The sequence below is a fragment of the Natrix helvetica genome (assembly GCF_964273705.1).
Source record: "Natrix helvetica genome assembly, chromosome: 2".
In the NCBI taxonomy this organism is placed as follows: domain Eukaryota; kingdom Metazoa; phylum Chordata; class Lepidosauria; order Squamata; family Natricidae; genus Natrix; species Natrix helvetica.
Window position 1 is genome coordinate 71,622,204 of NC_138552.1, and position 17,046 is coordinate 71,639,249.

General features: G+C 41.8%; 1 protein-coding gene across 2 annotated transcripts in view; it reads left to right on the forward strand.

The window, feature by feature from the left end:
* Positions 1-17,046, forward strand: part of TRPM6 (transient receptor potential cation channel subfamily M member 6) — an 86,490-nt gene that overhangs the window by 40,370 nt on the left and 29,074 nt on the right. For both annotated transcript variants that reach the window (XM_081942024.1, XM_081942025.1), the window contains 7 exons: positions 375-626; positions 1,835-2,009; positions 4,197-4,311; positions 5,875-6,077; positions 9,685-9,817; positions 10,548-11,683; positions 13,816-13,922. In XM_081942024.1, coding sequence (XP_081798150.1) covers positions 375-626; positions 1,835-2,009; positions 4,197-4,311; positions 5,875-6,077; positions 9,685-9,817; positions 10,548-11,683; positions 13,816-13,922 — 2,121 coding nt within the window. The remainder of the gene's footprint in view (positions 1-374; positions 627-1,834; positions 2,010-4,196; positions 4,312-5,874; positions 6,078-9,684; positions 9,818-10,547; positions 11,684-13,815; positions 13,923-17,046) is intronic.

Here is a 17,046-nt window from a genome sequence, read left to right on the forward strand (position 1 = left end):
GCAAAACATTAACGATGAAAATAAACTAAGATCTTTTAAAACCTAAAATTGGCTTCTTTCTAAATTATCATTACAATTTAGCTTATATAAAGCGTAAAAATATATCTATTTCAAGCTGATAATTCATAGTCATTAAAGCACCGTAATTTTTGTTTTATGGATGAAAAAAAATGAATATAGCAAATGATGCTGACAATAATTATTTTATTTCTGAAGAAAATTAATTTAATGTGTAAGTGTGTAGAGGTGTTGGCCATTTGCGTTGTAATGACTCAGAAGTCAAATGAAGTATTTTTCCTTTGCCTTGTGTCACTCACTTGAGATACATAATTTTGTTTATATAGTAATGTTATAACAAATCATTCTGCCTTTAGATTTTTATTTCAGAGCCAAGCAAGTTCATCCAAAAGGTGAAAGTATGGATTTATGAATACTGGAATTTTACAGACTTTATTGCTATCATCCTGTTCATGACCGGATTTGGCTTGCGCTGGGCTAATCCTCCACTTCAAACAGTAGGAAGATTAATTTATTGTTTGGATATAATATTCTGGTATGCTCGACTCCTTGATTTTTTTGCCGTGAATCAGCATGCTGGCCCCTATCTCACAATGATGGGAAAAATGGTAAGTACTGTTGGGTGGCTATTCTGAATAATTATAACAGTTTCTTCACAAGCCTTGGCTTTAATAGTTCTCCAAGGTGCCTCATGAAACCATGAGTTATAATCCTACTTAAGGCATAAGAAAACCAGATGAGTGACTTTGGGCCTGACATTCTCTCTCAGCCCAACTTACCTCACAGGGTTGTTGTGAGGAAAATAGGAAACTGAAGGAGTATTTAGTATGTTTGCCATCTTGAGTTATTTATAAACAATAATAAAAGTGAGATAAAAGTCAAATAAATAAAATGTGGTCATACAGTCAGTAGAACTGTAATATTGGACCAGACATGTACATGGAACAATAAACAATGTGTGGATTAGATGAAACAGGGGACGGTACACAAGATATGAAGGAGGGAGGGGCCGTGGCTCTGCCAGCAGACAGCGGGGAGGATGCAACAGTGAAAAGACCCAGGTCACAAAAATGAGGTTGAAACATTATTGCAATTGTTGTTATAATGTAGTGGTTGGAAGTGACACAAAAGATGATTGAATATATTGATGATATAATGTAAAATCAAAAGCTGCCAATGTTTATTCAAATTTTGATTTTTTTTTTCTGTAAAAGTTGTGAGATTTGGGGGTATTTCTACCTTTCGCATGATGTAGCTGTCAAAATTTTCTATACCTATTTACCCTTTTCCTAAAGACATTTGTAAAAACCAATAAAATTTTTCAAAACAAAACAATCTCTCTTTTCCTTCTCTTCCGTAGTAAATCAGACCACAATCTATAATTAATCTATCATTTATTCTTGACTTAAATCTTGGATTCATTGAGAATAACAAACCAAGATCCCAAGTTTGAACAATATGCTAAGCAAAGAATTCCTGATTTATTTGGTCATTTGAATGACTGGATTAAATGTTCAAATATGTTGGGAGAAAGATTTATGAAAAGCCCATTAATAGAAATTGGAAATAGTCTATTTCCAATAGACTATTGAAAATAGTCAGATAATAAATATGCTGCTATTATTATTATTATTATTATTATTATTATTATTATTATTATTATTATTATTCATGGTTTTTGAATAATTGGCAACCCTATATCTTGTAAGATGTTTTTATATTATTTCCTAATAGATTGCACAATCAGGTTTCTTAAAAGCAACAGCAGAGACTGTCTTACTACCTGCATGATACCGTGTTTTGTTTTCCATTACAGACAGCAAACATGTTCTATATTGTAATTATGATGGCCATAGTGCTATTAAGCTTTGGTGTTGCACGAAAAGCAATACTTTCTCCAAATGAGCAGCCATCATGGACTCTTGCACGAGATATTGTATTTCAGCCGTATTGGATGATATTTGGTGAGGTGTATGCAGGAGAAATTGATGGTATGTCTGCTGTTGTTGAAAGGTTGCATTTAAATTTCATCTTCTATTTACATCTATTATTTTAATTGTTTTTAATGGATTTATAGTCAGCATGTTTTAATAGTAGGTTTTTCTGCCTGCCGCCCAGAGTCACTTCTTGTGAAATACAAATTGGACAAATACAACAAATAAATAAAGGCATAGCTTACCTATTAACACAGCCACTTGTTATGTGGCTAGTAATAATGAACAGTGCAAAATGTTTGCCTTAATTGTGCTCTATAACCTGTGATACAAATGAAGCATAATTTCATCATTCTTTCAATTTCACTGCAATTAAAATCTCTAATATCCTGATAAACAATAAAAAAAACCTCCCTTTTCCCCATCCTTTCTGACTGGATACCATCGACCATGGTATCCTACTGCGTCGCCTGGAGGGGTTGGGGGTGAGGGGCACCGTTCTGTGGTGGTTCTCCTCCTACCTCTCTGGTCGGGCGCAATGTGTGTTGACAGGGGGGCAGAGGTCGAGCCTGAGGCCGCTCACCTACGGGGTGCCGCAGGGGTCGGTCCTCTCGCCTCTCCTGTTCAACACATACATGAAGCCGCTGGGCGAGATCATTCGTGGGTTCGGGGTAGATTACCACCTGTACGCTGATGACACTCAGCTGCACATCTCTACCCCGGACCACCCCAGCGATGCCGTCGAAGTGATGTCCCGATGTCTGGAAGCCGTACAGATCTGGATGGGAAATAACAGACTCAAGCTCAACCCGTCCAAGACGGACTGGCTGTGGCTACCGGCACCCCGGTTCAACCAGTTGCGTCCATCACTGGCCATTGGGGGCGAACAGCTGGCCCCCGTGGATCGGGCACCCAATTTGGGCGTCCTCCTGGATGCCCGGCTGTCAATGGATGACCATGTGACAGCCGTGGTAAGGGGGGCGTTTCACCAGGTTCGCCTGGTGCGCCAATTGCGTCCCCTATTGGACCAGAACGCCCTCTGCACAGTCACCCATGCGCTTGTGACGTCCCGACTTGACTACTGTAATGCTCTCTACATGGGGCTCCCCTTGAGATGCACCCGAGGGCTGCAGCTGGTTCAGAATGCAGCCGCATGGACAATTGTGGGAGCTACTAGATACTCCCACGTAACACCTCTGCTGCGCGGTCTGCACTGGCTACCTGTGGCTTTCCGGGTGCGTTTCAAGGTGTTGGTTATCATCTTTAAAGTGCTCCATGGCACAGGACCTAGCTATTTGCAGGATCGTATCCTGCCCCACACATCCCTTCGGCCGATTCGCTCTCACAGGGAGGGACTCCTCCGGGTGCCGTCCACTAGGCAATGCCAGCGGGCGACGCCCAGGAGTAGGGCCTTCTCTGTGATGGGCCCGACCCTCTGGAATGACCTCCCCCCGGATATCAGAACTACCACCGACCTCCGCTCCTTCTGTAAGAAGCTTAAAACCCACCTGTTCAATTTAGCCGGCCTGGCCTAATACCAATTTTAGTCCCTCAAGTCTGTATTTTTAAATTTTTAGGGGTATGCCTTTTAGTTGATTTTAACTTTTATTATTCTGTACAGTTGAATTTAGGTTTAATTCGCTTTTAAGGGAATGTCTTTAAGGGTATCTATCTTTTGTACCTGTTTTTAATGAGATGCCTGTACACCGCCCCGAGTCCCTTTGGGGAGAGGGGGCGGTCTATAAATTTTGAAAATAAAAAATAAATAAATAGAAAATAAACTGATGATTGAATTTCCCAGCTGGAGTCTGTCTCAGATTCTTAAAATTATGGGAAGAAAGATAGGCTGAATAACTAGATGATTAGATATCTTCAATTGCACTATACCTTAAATATTATTATACTATAATTTCTAATGAGGTCATAGTTCAATACTTTTCATATGTTTTCACCCACTGCTCTGACTTTAAAACCTTCGTAATATAGAATATACAATATGTGTTTTTCTAAGAACTCTATCCTCTTGTTCTTAAATACATAATTTGTCTTTCATTATGAAAAATGAAAGAAATAACTATACAGAAAATGGTTGGAAGTAGTTTGTTTATAGCTAATTTACTATCATCAAATTGATTAAACTTTATTATTTAGTTTAAACTGGCTGGATTGCTTAATTCATGAATGGATGTATCGTGATATTAGTATTCACAAGCCAGATTTATAGTTTCTTTTATATTTTTTCAGCTTGTGAATTAGATAAAAACTGTCCTCCAGGTTCATTTCTCACCCCATTTCTTCAAGCAGTGTACCTCTTTGTACAATACATCATTATGGTCAATCTACTTATTGCTTTCTTCAAGTAAGTATCGTTTTCTTCTATCACTATCCTCATGATTTTAAGACATTTTAGAATTAAAGTTCCAAGGAAAAGTTGGGGGAGTATAGTCCAGACACATCTGTAGGGTATTAAGGTTTATGTTTTATTGTTATTATTGGTAGTATATCTAGCTTACAAAATTTTATAGAAGTAAAAATCAACTTCCTTCGGCTATAATAAGTAGATTCCAAGCCATAACCTAGGAGAAAAAGCATAATAAGCCTAAGGTTATGATCATGATTTTTTTTTACTAGATATTGTCTATTCCTAACAAATGAGTTCAAGACTGAACATTTTTTTCAGCAGATTCTTGCTTGCCTTTGTATATATGACTAGGATTTTTTTTCTTACTTTCATAGGTTATATGATAATTACCTCTGGGTGAAAGGCAGGGAAGACCTTTGGCATAAAAAGCAAACTGTTTTTAAAAAACTTCATTTGGTGTCTTCCTTATCAGAGTCATACAATTTTTTTCTCTGAGTTATACAGTGATACGGACTCCATTGTTACATCCTCTAACCCTCACAGATTCAACCTTAAATCGTCTACCGTGGACCTCATCCCATTCCTAAGACGTCCGTAAAGGGGGTGTACATAAGCGCACCAGCGTGCTTTCCATCCTTGTCCTATTTGTACTCATTTCCTTGTTCATGTTTATACTTATACCTGTTATCTTGTACATTTTCGACAAACTAACTAGCTAACTACTAGTTACTAACTAACTAACTGTCTCAGTTGCAAAGGAACAATCAAATGATTGGTAAAGACATCATTAATATAATCACCATTTTTCTTTTTTAAAGGAACACAGGTAGTCCTTGATTTTCAACCACAATAGACTCCCAATTTTTTGTTGCTAAGCGAGACGTTTGTTAAAAGACTTTTACCCCATTTTATGTCTTTTCTTGTTAGTTAGTCTCCTGCAGTTGTTAAGTGAATTCCTAAGTTGTTAAATTAATGACATTGCTGTTAAGTGAATCTGGCTGCCCCATTGACTTTTGCTTGTCAGAAGGTGACAGAATGGGATCACCTGTGATCCGGACATTTCAAACGTCAGAAATATGAGTCAGTTGCCAAGTGTCTGAATTTTGATCAAGTGACCATGGGGATGCTGCAATGGTTGTAACAGAGGTGGGTTCCTATCGGTTCAGACCGGTTTGGCTGAATAGGTAGGAACTCAGCCTGCCACACCCCTGAACTGGTTCTCTATGGCGCCACCATCTTGGTTTTTGCTTCTCTGCATGCGGAGAAGCATTTTTTTTAGTAGCGTGTGCACGCAGAGAATTCCTGAGTAGACCGGCAGTAGAAGCAGCCGGAACCCACCCCTGGGTTGTAAAAGTGAAAACAGTCAGAACTCACTATTTCAGTGCTGTTGCAACTTTGAACAGTCACTAAACAAACTATTGCAAGTCAAGGACTACCTGTATTTCTTCTTGTTAAGCACTATCTAACATAAATATGATGTGAAATGCCAACAGTTATAAAGTTTGTGGTTTGTAAAGTGGCCATCTGATCCACCCTCTCCCTTTCCTTCTTAATCCCCAGTAATGTTTATTTTGATATGAAGTCTATGTCAAACAAACTCTGGAAATACAACCGTTACCGCTATATCATGACATACCATGAAAAGCCGTGGCTGCCCCCACCTTTCATCATATTGAGCCACATTGGGCTTGTGCTGAATTGCCTTTGCAACCGCCGTCTCCCAAGTGAACTGGATCAAGAGGAGAAGGAGCATGTTGAACTCAGTAAGCAGAGTCTTACATTTAGATTTCTTATGCAAGGACCAAATATACAGGTGAAACTCGAAAAATTAGAATATCATGCAAAAGTTCATTTATTTCAGTAATGCAACTTAAAAGGTGAAACTAATACATGAGATAGACTTGTGACATGCAAAGCAAGACAGTTCAAGCCATGATGTATCATAATGGTGATGACTGTGGCTTACAGCTCATGAAAACCCCAAATCCACCAACTCAGACAATTAGAATATTATGAAAAGGTGCAATATTCTAGGCTCAAAGTGTCCCACTCTAATCAGCTAATTAAGCCATAATGCCTGCAAAGGGTTCCTGAGCCTTTAAATGGTCTCTCAGTCTGGTTCAGTAGGAATCACAATCATGGGAAAGACTGCTGACCTGACAGTTGTGCAGAAAACCATCATTGACACCCTCCATAAGGAGGGAAAGCCTCAAAGGGTAATTGCAAAAGAAGTTGGATGTTCCCAAACTGCTGTATCAAAGCACATTAATAGAAAATTATGTAGAAGGGAAAAGTGTGGAAGAAAAAGGTGCACAAGCAGCAGGGATGACCGCAGCCTGGAGACGATTGTTAGGAAAAGGCCATTCAAAAGTGTTGGGGACTTTCACAAGGAGTGGACTGAGGCTGGAGTCAGTGCATCAAGAGCCACCACACACAGACGGATCCTGGACATGGGCTTCAAATGTTGTATTCCTCTTGTCAAGCCGCTCCTGAACAACAAACGTCAGAAGCATCTTACCTGGGCTAAAGAAAAGCAGACCTGGTCTGTTGCTTAGTGGTCCAAAGTCCTCTTTTCTGATGAGAGCAACTTTTGTATCTCATTTGGAAACCAAGGACCCAGATTATGGAGGAAAAATGGAGAGGCACACGCTGCAAGATGCTTGAAGTCCAGTGTGAAGTTTCCACAGTCTGTGTTGATTTTGGGAGCCATGTCATCTGCTGGTGTTGGTCCACTCTGCTTCATTAAGTCCAGGGTCAATGCAGCCATCTACCAGGAGATTTTGGAGCACTTCATGCTTCCTTTCTCAGGTGAGCTTTATGGGGATGCTGACTTCATTTTCCAGCAGGACTTGGCACCTGCCCACACTGCCAAAAGCACCAAAACCTGGTTCAATGACCGTGCAATTGTGCTTAATTGGCCAGCAAACGCACCTGACCTGAACCCCATAGAGAGTCTATGGGGCATTGCCAAGAGAAAGATGAGAGACATGAGACCGAACAATGCAGAAGAGCTGAAGGCTGCTATTGAAGCATCCTGGTCTTCCATTACACCACAGCAGTGCAACAGCTGATAGCTGATAGCTTCCATGCCACGCCGCATTGAGGCAGTAATTGCTGCAAAGGGGGCCCAAACCAAGTACTGAGTACATATGCATGCTTATACTTTTCAGAGGTCTGATATTGTTCTATGTACAATCCTTGTTTTATTGATTGCATGTAATATTCTAATTTTCTGAGATGGTGGATTTGGGGTTTTCATGAGCTGTACGTCATAATCATCACAATTATGACAAATCACGGCTTGAACTGTCTTGCTTTGCATGTAATGAGTCTTATCTCATATATTAGTTTCACCTTTTAAGTTGCATTACTGAAATAAATGAACTTTTGCATGATATTCTAATTTTTTGAGTTTCACCTGTATATGTCATTTAAAAAAAAGACCATAATGGCATTCCAACTGATAATTGTATGGTTATAGGTATTGAAAAATTAGAACTTAAATTCTGTCTAAATGGTTGTGCTTAAATTCAGAACCGGAGAAGTTCTGCTGCTCTTTTTTTTTATCACACGTTCTTCCTCGAATGTGTAGATGTGCTGCAAAATTCTAAAAATACTGTTTATTTACGTATTTATTGTCATCAGTGTTGGCACAATGCAAAAGAACAAGATACAATGTAGAAAAAGGATGTCAAACTCACTGCATCACATTGCCGTCATGTGTTTCATGACATTTTCCCTAGTCGCGGAGCAGGGGTGAGCATAGCTGGGGTGGGCGTGGCCTAGTGCGTAATGCATCCAGCCCATGGGCCACCAGTTTGACACCTCTGATGTACAATAAATAAACGAATAAGATGGAAAATTTGACCAACTAACACCATACTTTCAAATTTAGGCCATATCAAAGAAGAGGAATAAAGCAAAGAACAGCCAGGGAGAAAAAAACAGGGAGAAGAAAAATAAGACCTGGGAGAACAGCGAGGCCTTTAAGAATGTCATCAGATTCACCTGTTTCTAAGTGAGGGGACTTCATTGCACAAAGCATTTGTTTCACCTAGCATCCATGGGGAGGGAGGGGGTTGGTGCAATTCCAAAGAAGAATTCACAGCAGAAGTGGGTTCCTATTGGTTCAGACCACTTTGACTGAGTAGGTAGTAACTTGGCCTGCCATGCCCCCAAACCGGTTCTCTGTGTGTAGAGAACTACAGCCTGTGGTGCCGCCATCTTGGTTTTTGCTTCTGCGCATGCGCAGAAACATTTTTTAGTACTGAGCGTGCGCACCTTGCATGCATCAAGCTCACACACAGCCACATCCCTGAGCAAACCGGCAGTAGCAGCAGTGGGAACCTAGCTCTGATACACAGATTAGGATTGCAATCAGCATCCTAGTGCCAAGTGAAAGGTGTACACCATGTTCAGTCAAGGTTATTTCTAATCAAGTTGGGTTGTAGCTATACCACAGCTGATAAAACACGTTGTGTTCCAGAGAGAGGTGGTGTTCTTGGTGCTCTCCGAGCTTCGTTTTTCTTGTGGACATTTAATCACCAAACTAGATAATACCATCAGTGTGCACAGTTGATGTTACCTAGTTTGGTAATGAAATGTCTGCAAGAAAACTACCAAGCTTAGAGAGCACCAAGGAACTTACAGTTCAATCCTGGGCTACAAATATGATGTTCTATTGATTCCAGAGAGGCCCTGTAATGATAAAATTAATGTTATCATAATCTCCAAGCATGAACTATATTGTTTAGAAGGAAATGCTATGGCTTCCAGAATATGTTGAACAACTTTTGTTCATGCAAACTAGCCATGGGTAATACCATTATATTGTCATTGTCTCCCCCACACCGTGAATTTACTACTGCCTTCTTTAAGGAGGGCTGTCTTTATATGCAGTAAAGAAAATAACCTTGTTCAATATCATCCTCTATTTAACAAAATATGAAGGACAGACTATATGTGATGTTTGTGGACATATGTGTGTGCTGTGTATAAGATTAATGGAAACTACAATGGAAGAGAAAAGGATTTTATTTATTATATTTTATTTTATTCAGGATGACACACAATATAATAAACAATAAAACACAATACAGAACAAAACAAGATGGCATCCAGTCGCTCTATGCAAATTCATAGACAAAACATAACTAACCAGGGGCTCTATCAATCTATCCATTGAAAGACCAACACATGTCTTCATATGTCATTGCCTCAAGTTTCATTTTACCACTCCCTATTGACAGTTAATCAACACTGTTGAAAGGTTCACCCACCTGTAACTGACACCTTTCTGTCAGGTGTTTGATCACTGCAGTTATTTAAATCCCAAAAAAGGTAAAATTGATTTGTCATTGCTTTACCCAGAACTGTACCTGAGTGATGAGGAATTAAAAAAGCTTCATGATTTTGAAGAACAGTGTGTGGAACAGTACCTACATGAAAAGAAGGAAAGCTTTCATTTCAGCGATAGTGAACAGATCCGTGTTACAAATGAAAGGTAGGGCCTGTTTTGTAATAATACTTCTTTGGATACCGAGCCACAGTGGCATTGATGGGGGAGGGTCCAAAATTTATAAGATGCCAGTCACAGCATCACAATGAAAACCCTGCCCCTTTTGTGCATGTATGCAATAAAAGAGCCAGGTCATGTATGCAAACTTCTCCAATCTTGCAATTTTGAACTGCCCCTCATAATTGTTGGCAACAGAAACATGTAGAACTGGTCCTAAATATTTAAATGTTAATAAAATATTATGCAAAATAGTGGAAGAAAAAATAATAATAGATAATATGTAATGTCATTCTGAAAAAAAAAGAGAATAAATTCCTTAAGCTACGCCATCCTGTTAAATTCTTTAGGCTTTATTCAGTTTAATGCAGAAAGTAAAGATCTATTCAACTAATTTTGGGGTTATGCTGAATTATATTGAACAAATACTATTCTGTTCCTCAAATGATCACATAGACCAAATTTTGGACACTGAAATTGTTTTAGCAGACTGGAAACCCTTTAAGTGTGTCTCAGATATTCACATTTCTGACAAATGATTGTATGAATCATAAACAACCTTGCAGTAATCAAGAGTTATAAGGTAGAAAAGTGGTGAAGCAATTTGACTTTATATCTAATGAGCGTCTAATTTACTGGTTGGAAAATATAGTGAATACATTCCTTTGGTGTAGTGAACCATGCATAGGAATATAATTTTTGGATGTTCTTCCCCCAGAGTTGAAGAAATGTTTTCACAGCTGAAGGAAATTCACAACAAAGTAATTTATATCAAAGATTCTTTGTTTGCCCTGGACAGCCAACTGGGACACTTACAGGACCTCTCAGTGTTAACAGTTGATACTCTCAAAGTCATTTCAGCTGTGGATACTTTGCAAGAAGGTGAAGTCTTTCTCTCTGAACAGAAGCACCAGACCTGTAGGAAGCTTCCGCATAGTTGGAGCAACACTCTATGTTCAAAGGCTTTGAGTTGTATGGAAAGTGAGAATGTCAAGTACAATTACTACAGCATGCCATCTTCTCTTCAGAGGAACCTAGCCAGAAGCCATTGGTCATTAGGAGGGGACCAACCCATTCTGGATGGCCTAAACTATGGTGAAATCCAATTAGTCAAGAAAGATCAAGAACAGAAAGTTGAAAATGGCCTTCTTACCTCAAAGTTATCTTCAGGGAATAAATCAGGCTCTCGATATGGACAGTTTCTTCTTGTGCCTCCAGATCAGAAAGGAGCTTCTGAAGATGCTGGTTTAAGTTTGGCCTTTTCGACTACTCTGAATGAGCTTAAGGATGAGGACTTAAAAGCTAAAGATGAAATGAAGCAGAGTGACACTGTCCCTCAATGCCATGTATGCAGCGCCAATGATGTGGCAAAAACAATGCCAGTTATCAGCCAAGTGCAGGAGCTGAACATTTCCCTGGCTAAGAAAGAAAACGAAACTACTGCTGAACACCATTTGTCCATCCATGCGGTTAATAGCATCAGCGAGATCTCTCAATCTGCTCCTTATCACTGTGAAGGACCAGGAAAAGGTTATGTAAATTGGGGCTTCCTGGAAGACAACGAGAAGAGAGATGGTGGCAATTGGTCAAGACCGCGAGCATGTCAACAATCGCTCTGTGGCAAAGAAGATGGCCGTTGCAGTCCTCCGCACATGCAGATCAAGGAATCCAAATCTTTCTCTTACAGTTCCGACGTATCAGAGTACAGTAGTGACAACTCACAGTCTCGCTTGACTTTCCAGCGCAGCATGTCTGTCTGGATCAACCCTCTGAAGAGAAATTGGCCTTTCTGCAAAGGGAGCAGCTTTTGTGCCCATGGTGCTGAGAAAACAGCAAAAACCTGCAAAATAAAAGGCAATAACAACACACATTTGAGTTTTCTCCTCTTCTTGTGCTTTCATCTTCAAAGAGAGTGCTTTTGTGCAGGGGTCTCCAACCTTGGCTAACTTTAAGCCTGGCGGATTTTGACTCCCAGAATTCCCCAGTCAGCAAAGAATCCTGGGAGTTGAAGTCTGCCAGTCTTAAAGTTGCCAAGGTTGGAGACCCTTGTTCTATTGCATTTAAAGGTAATCCTCATCTTACAACCATTTGTTTAGCAACCTTGAAGTTATAATGGTACTGAAAAACAAAGACTTACAACGATCATCACATTCCAGCATACCCAACAGTCACATGATCAAAATTTGGGCACTTGGCAAGGGCATGTATTTGCGATGTACAGCATCCTCTTCCCAGCTGACCTCTGACAAGCAAAGTCAATGGAGGAAGCCAGATTAACAATGACTGCATGCTTCACTTAACAAATGCAGTGATTAGCCTAACAACAGTCATAAAATGGAGTGCCACTCACTTAACAAACACCTTGCTTAGCAATGGAAAATCTGGTCCCAATGTGGTTGTAAGTCAAGGAATACCTGTATTTTTTTAAAAAAGAGTTTTCTATATTTCTGTCTTCTTTAGCTGTATGTCTGTCTGTCTCTCTGTATCTGTAAAAGGCAGGACACAAATAAATTAAATCAGTATTAACCAGCGGTTGGGTTCAAACAATACCCTAAGCAATAATGTGTGCCATTTGGTTTTAATTTGTCAGGTTTTATAAACAGAACCATCTTATCTCAGCTATCAGCAAGATGGCAACTACAGGCACCAATGACATTAATAGTATCTTGGAATAGTATGCAATAGCATCATAATGATATGGCACATTTTATGAATTCATAGGGCAAATGAAATTATAATGATATATTATAAATTGTAATTTATAAATTATATATCTATAATCATTATAAATTATAATGATATATAAGGGAAGCAGTGGCTCAGTGGCTAAGACACTGAGCTTGTCAATCAGAAAGGTTGGCAGTTCGGGGGTTCGAGTCCCTAGTGGTGTGTAACAGAGTGAGCTCCCGTTACTTGTCCCAGCTTCTGCTAACCTAGCAGTTCAAAAGCATGTAAAAATGCAAGTAGAAAAAATAGGAACCACCTCTGGTGGGAAAATAACAGTGTTCCATGTGCCTTTGGCACTTAGTCATGCCGGCCACATGACCACGGAGACATCTTCGGACAGTGCTGACTCTTCGGCTTTGAAATGGAGATAGGCACCATTCCGTAGAGTTGGGAACAACTAGCACATATGTGCGAGGGGAAACTTTACCTTTACCTATAAGTATATGCAATACTATAATGACAATGAAATGTCACGACACTCTTCCTCCATACACCTATATTATTAAGCTTCTCCCCACCCCTCTCCTCTCCTCTTTTCTTTACTCATACTTTTGTCTACAATAGAAAAATAGTTTAATCCTTAGCTATTCATCAGCATAATGTGAGGATCAATTGTGATGATTCAGCCTCCCCAAAGTATCCTCCGTATATTGGGTCTACATGTACATCATTCATAGTCAGCTCTTACAGTGCTGATCTTAGGAGAGGTAATCTGTTATGCTTGGAAAACAAAGTCATGAAAAGAGAAAAATAAATTGCAAACCAATTGGAGTTGTTTAAGATGGACAGCAGTAAATACTTGTAATTAAATAAATACTTACAAATTTGACAGACAAGGAAATGTATGGAATATTAGTATGTTGAAATTATACCATTTTTTATTAGATAAATAAATAAATAAATAAATAAATTATTCTGTGATTTAACAGAAAATTGTACTTGTTTAGTTGAAGAATAGATACATATGCTAAATAAATATGTATAATCAGTATTTTTCAAAATATTGCTAGAAAATACCTTGTAAGAAGTCTGTGGCAAGCCACTTTTATCTCTTGCCTTCATAGTGTCTTTAACTTTATATATTCCATTGTATTAAAGATGATTCCATGACGTTGCAAGCTATTAATGCTAAAAAAGGGCATACCTAAAAGTAAACCCCATTGACCACAATGTGTCTTATCCCTAAATAGAAACTTCAGTGCAAAACTTGTAGACTTATTTGAAATATGAATTTGTTTCCTCCCCCTTTTTATTCTTAGAAGTCTCAAAATCTACTCAGCTCTATCAGTCAGTATGGGCCAAGGCAAAATTTGGAAACAAAGAAAGGAGGTCTTCGAGGAAAAAGCGAAAAACTCTTCAAGTTCCAGTAGGTATTAATAGAATTACAGTGACATGTTGTTAGTTTATGTGTGTATAAATGTATGTAAACATATACACACACGCCAGTGGTGGGTTTCAAATTTTTTTGGAACCTACTCTGTGGGTGTGGCCTCCTTTGTGGGAGTGGCTTGCCGGCCATGTGACCTGGTGGGAGTGGCTTGGCAGTCATGTGACCAGGTGGGCATGGCTAACTTGGAAAATGTGGTGAAACTCACTTAACGATGCTCTTGCTTAGCAACCAAAATTTTGGGCTCAATTGTGGTCATAAGTTCTTTTTCTTTCTTTCATCTCTCTCTCCCACTTTCTTTTTTTCTTTTTCTTTTTTTCTCTCTCTCTGGCTCTTTCTCTCTCTCTCCCTCTCTGTCTCCCTCTGTCATTTTCTCTGGGTGTCTATCTGTCTGTCTCTCTCTCTGTATCTCTGTCTCTCTCTCCTCCTTCCCCCATCTCTGTCACTCTGTGTGTGTGTGTCTGTCTGTCTCTCACTCACTCTGTGTGTATGTGTGTGTGTGTGTGTGTGTCTGTCTCTGTCTCTCCCTCTGTCTCTCTCCCCTCCCTTCCTCTCTCTCTGTCATTCTGTGTATTTGGGTGTGTCTGTCTCTCACTCATTCACTTAATCACTCACTCTGTGTGTGTCTCTCTATCTTTCTCTCCCTCCCTCCCCCTCTCTGTCTCTCTGTGTGTGTGTGTGTGTGTGTCTGTCAGTCTCTCTGATTCCCTCCCTCACTCCCTCTCTCTGTCTGTCTGTCTGTCTCACTCACACACACACACTGTGGTCACCTTGTTGAGTGTTCCAATCACATTTGAAACACTCAACAACTGGCTTGCATTTATGGTATTTTGCAGCATTCTGCAGTCATAGGACCAAAATATATGCTTTTAACCATATATTTTGGTCCTATGACTGCAGAATGCTGCAAAATACCATAAATGCAAGCCAGTTGTTGAGTGTTTCAAATGTGATTGGAACACTCAACAAGGTGACCACAGTGTGTGTGTGTGAGTGAGACAGACAGACAGAGAGAGAGAGGAACAGAGAGGGAGTGAGAGAGGGAATCAGAGAGAGACTGACAGAGTCTGACAGAATCAGAGAGGTACTTTTAACTACCTGGCAGCGGCGTTTTTCCTTGAGGGGCTCCTCAGAACATCCTAAGACTTCGGAGGGAAGCCTCCAGCCCGGAGCAGGAGCAAAGCCCCTTTTCCAACTGGCCTTTCCTCGCTTGGAGGGCTTTGGAGGGAAGCTTCTGCATAAGCCCGGCCGAGTGACAACAAGTTCCCACCGTTACGAAGCCTCGGAGGCTGTAATTTTCTGAGCTGTGCGCGCCCGCTTTTTTTCCACGGCGTGGAGCAGCAGCGAGGTTTGTGTGGCCGGCAATCACTCCAAATGCCATCCGGGAAGACGAGGAACGTGAGGGGGGACCGTTGACGGCCTCCGCAATCATCGCTCGCCTCGCAGAGCCTCGTTGCTGCTCCACGCCGTGGAAAACAGGCGCGCGCGCACAGCTCAGAAAATTACAGCCTCCGAGACTTCGTAACGGCGGGAACTTGTTGTCACTCACCCGGGCTTCTGCAGAAGCTTCCCTCCGAAGCGTTCTGAGCCTCGGAGGCTGTAATTTTCTGAGCTGTGCGCGCCCGCTTTTTTTCCACGGTGTGGAGCAGCAGCGAGGTTTGTGTGGCCGGCAATCACTCCAAATGCCATCCGGGAAGACGAGGAACGTGAGGGGGGACCGTTGACGGCCTCCGCAATCATCGCTCGCCTCGCAGAGCCTCGTTGCTGCTCCACGCCGTGGAAAACAGGCGCGCGCGCACAGCTCAGAAAATTACAGCCTCCGAGACTTCGTAACGGCGGGAACTTGTTGTCACTCACCCGGGCTTCTGCAGAAGCTTCCCTCCGAAGCGTTCTGAGCCTCGGAGGCTGTAATTTTCTGAGCTGTGCGCGCCCGCTTTTTTTCCACGGCGTGGAGCAGCAGCGAGGTTTGTGTGGCCGGCAATCACTCCAAATGCCATCCGGGAAGACGAGGAACGTGAGGGGGGACCGTTGACGGCCTCCGCAATCATCGCTCGCCTCGCAGAGCCTCGTTGCTGCTCCACGCCGTGGAAAACAGGCGCGCGCGCACAGCTCAGAAAATTACAGCCTCCGAGACTTCGTAACGGCGGGAACTTCTTGTCACTCGGCCGGGCTTATGCAGAAGCTTCCCTCCGAAGCGTTCTGAGCCTCGGAGGCTGTAATTTTCTGAGCTGTGCGCGCGCGCCTGTTTTCCACGGCGTGGAGCAGCAGCGAGGCTCTGCGAGGCGAGCGATGATTGCAGAGGCCGTCAACGGTCCCCCCTCGCGTTCCTCGTCTTCCCGGATGGCATCCTGAGTCATTGCCGGCCTCGCAGAGCCTCGCTGCTGCTCCACGCCGTGGAAAACAGGCGCGCGCGCACAGCTCAGAAAATTACAGCCTCCGAGACTTCGTAACGGCGGGAACTTGTTGTCACTCACCCGGGCTTCTGCAGAAGCTTCCCTCCAAAGCCCTCCAAGCGAGGAAAGGCCAGTTGGGAAACGGGCCAGAAGACAAGGAACAGCAGTGGCGGCGGGGAGTCAGCCCCGATGCAAAAAAAAACGCCAAGGGGGCGGGGCCGGAAATTACTTCCGGGTTCATTCTTCAACCGGTTCGCACGATCCGGTGCGATCCGGTAGAAACCCACCACTGACACACGCACATACACACACACTGTACACACACACACAGACAGCGTATGTGTGCATGTGTATGTATGCACATGTGTACATACGTTAAGGTGACCAGATTTTAACATTGGTAAAGTGGGACACCATTGACGGGGGGGGGGGTGTTCTTGATTAAAAATTTGGTCTATATTCTTGCACACCTAACCCTTTAGGGAAAAAAAACCACAGGGGTCTTCAAACCTGACAGCTTTAAGACTTGTGGACTTCAACTCCCAGAATTTCTCCTCCAGTCATGTTGCGACGACATCATCTGCGTGGATCTGCTCCATCTTCATTTTTTTTCACCGGGGGGAGGGCTGCCGCTGAAGATGCCGACGAGCCCCCGCTGCCAACAGAATAACTGCCACCTCCTCCTCCTCCTCCTCCTCCTCCTCCTCCTC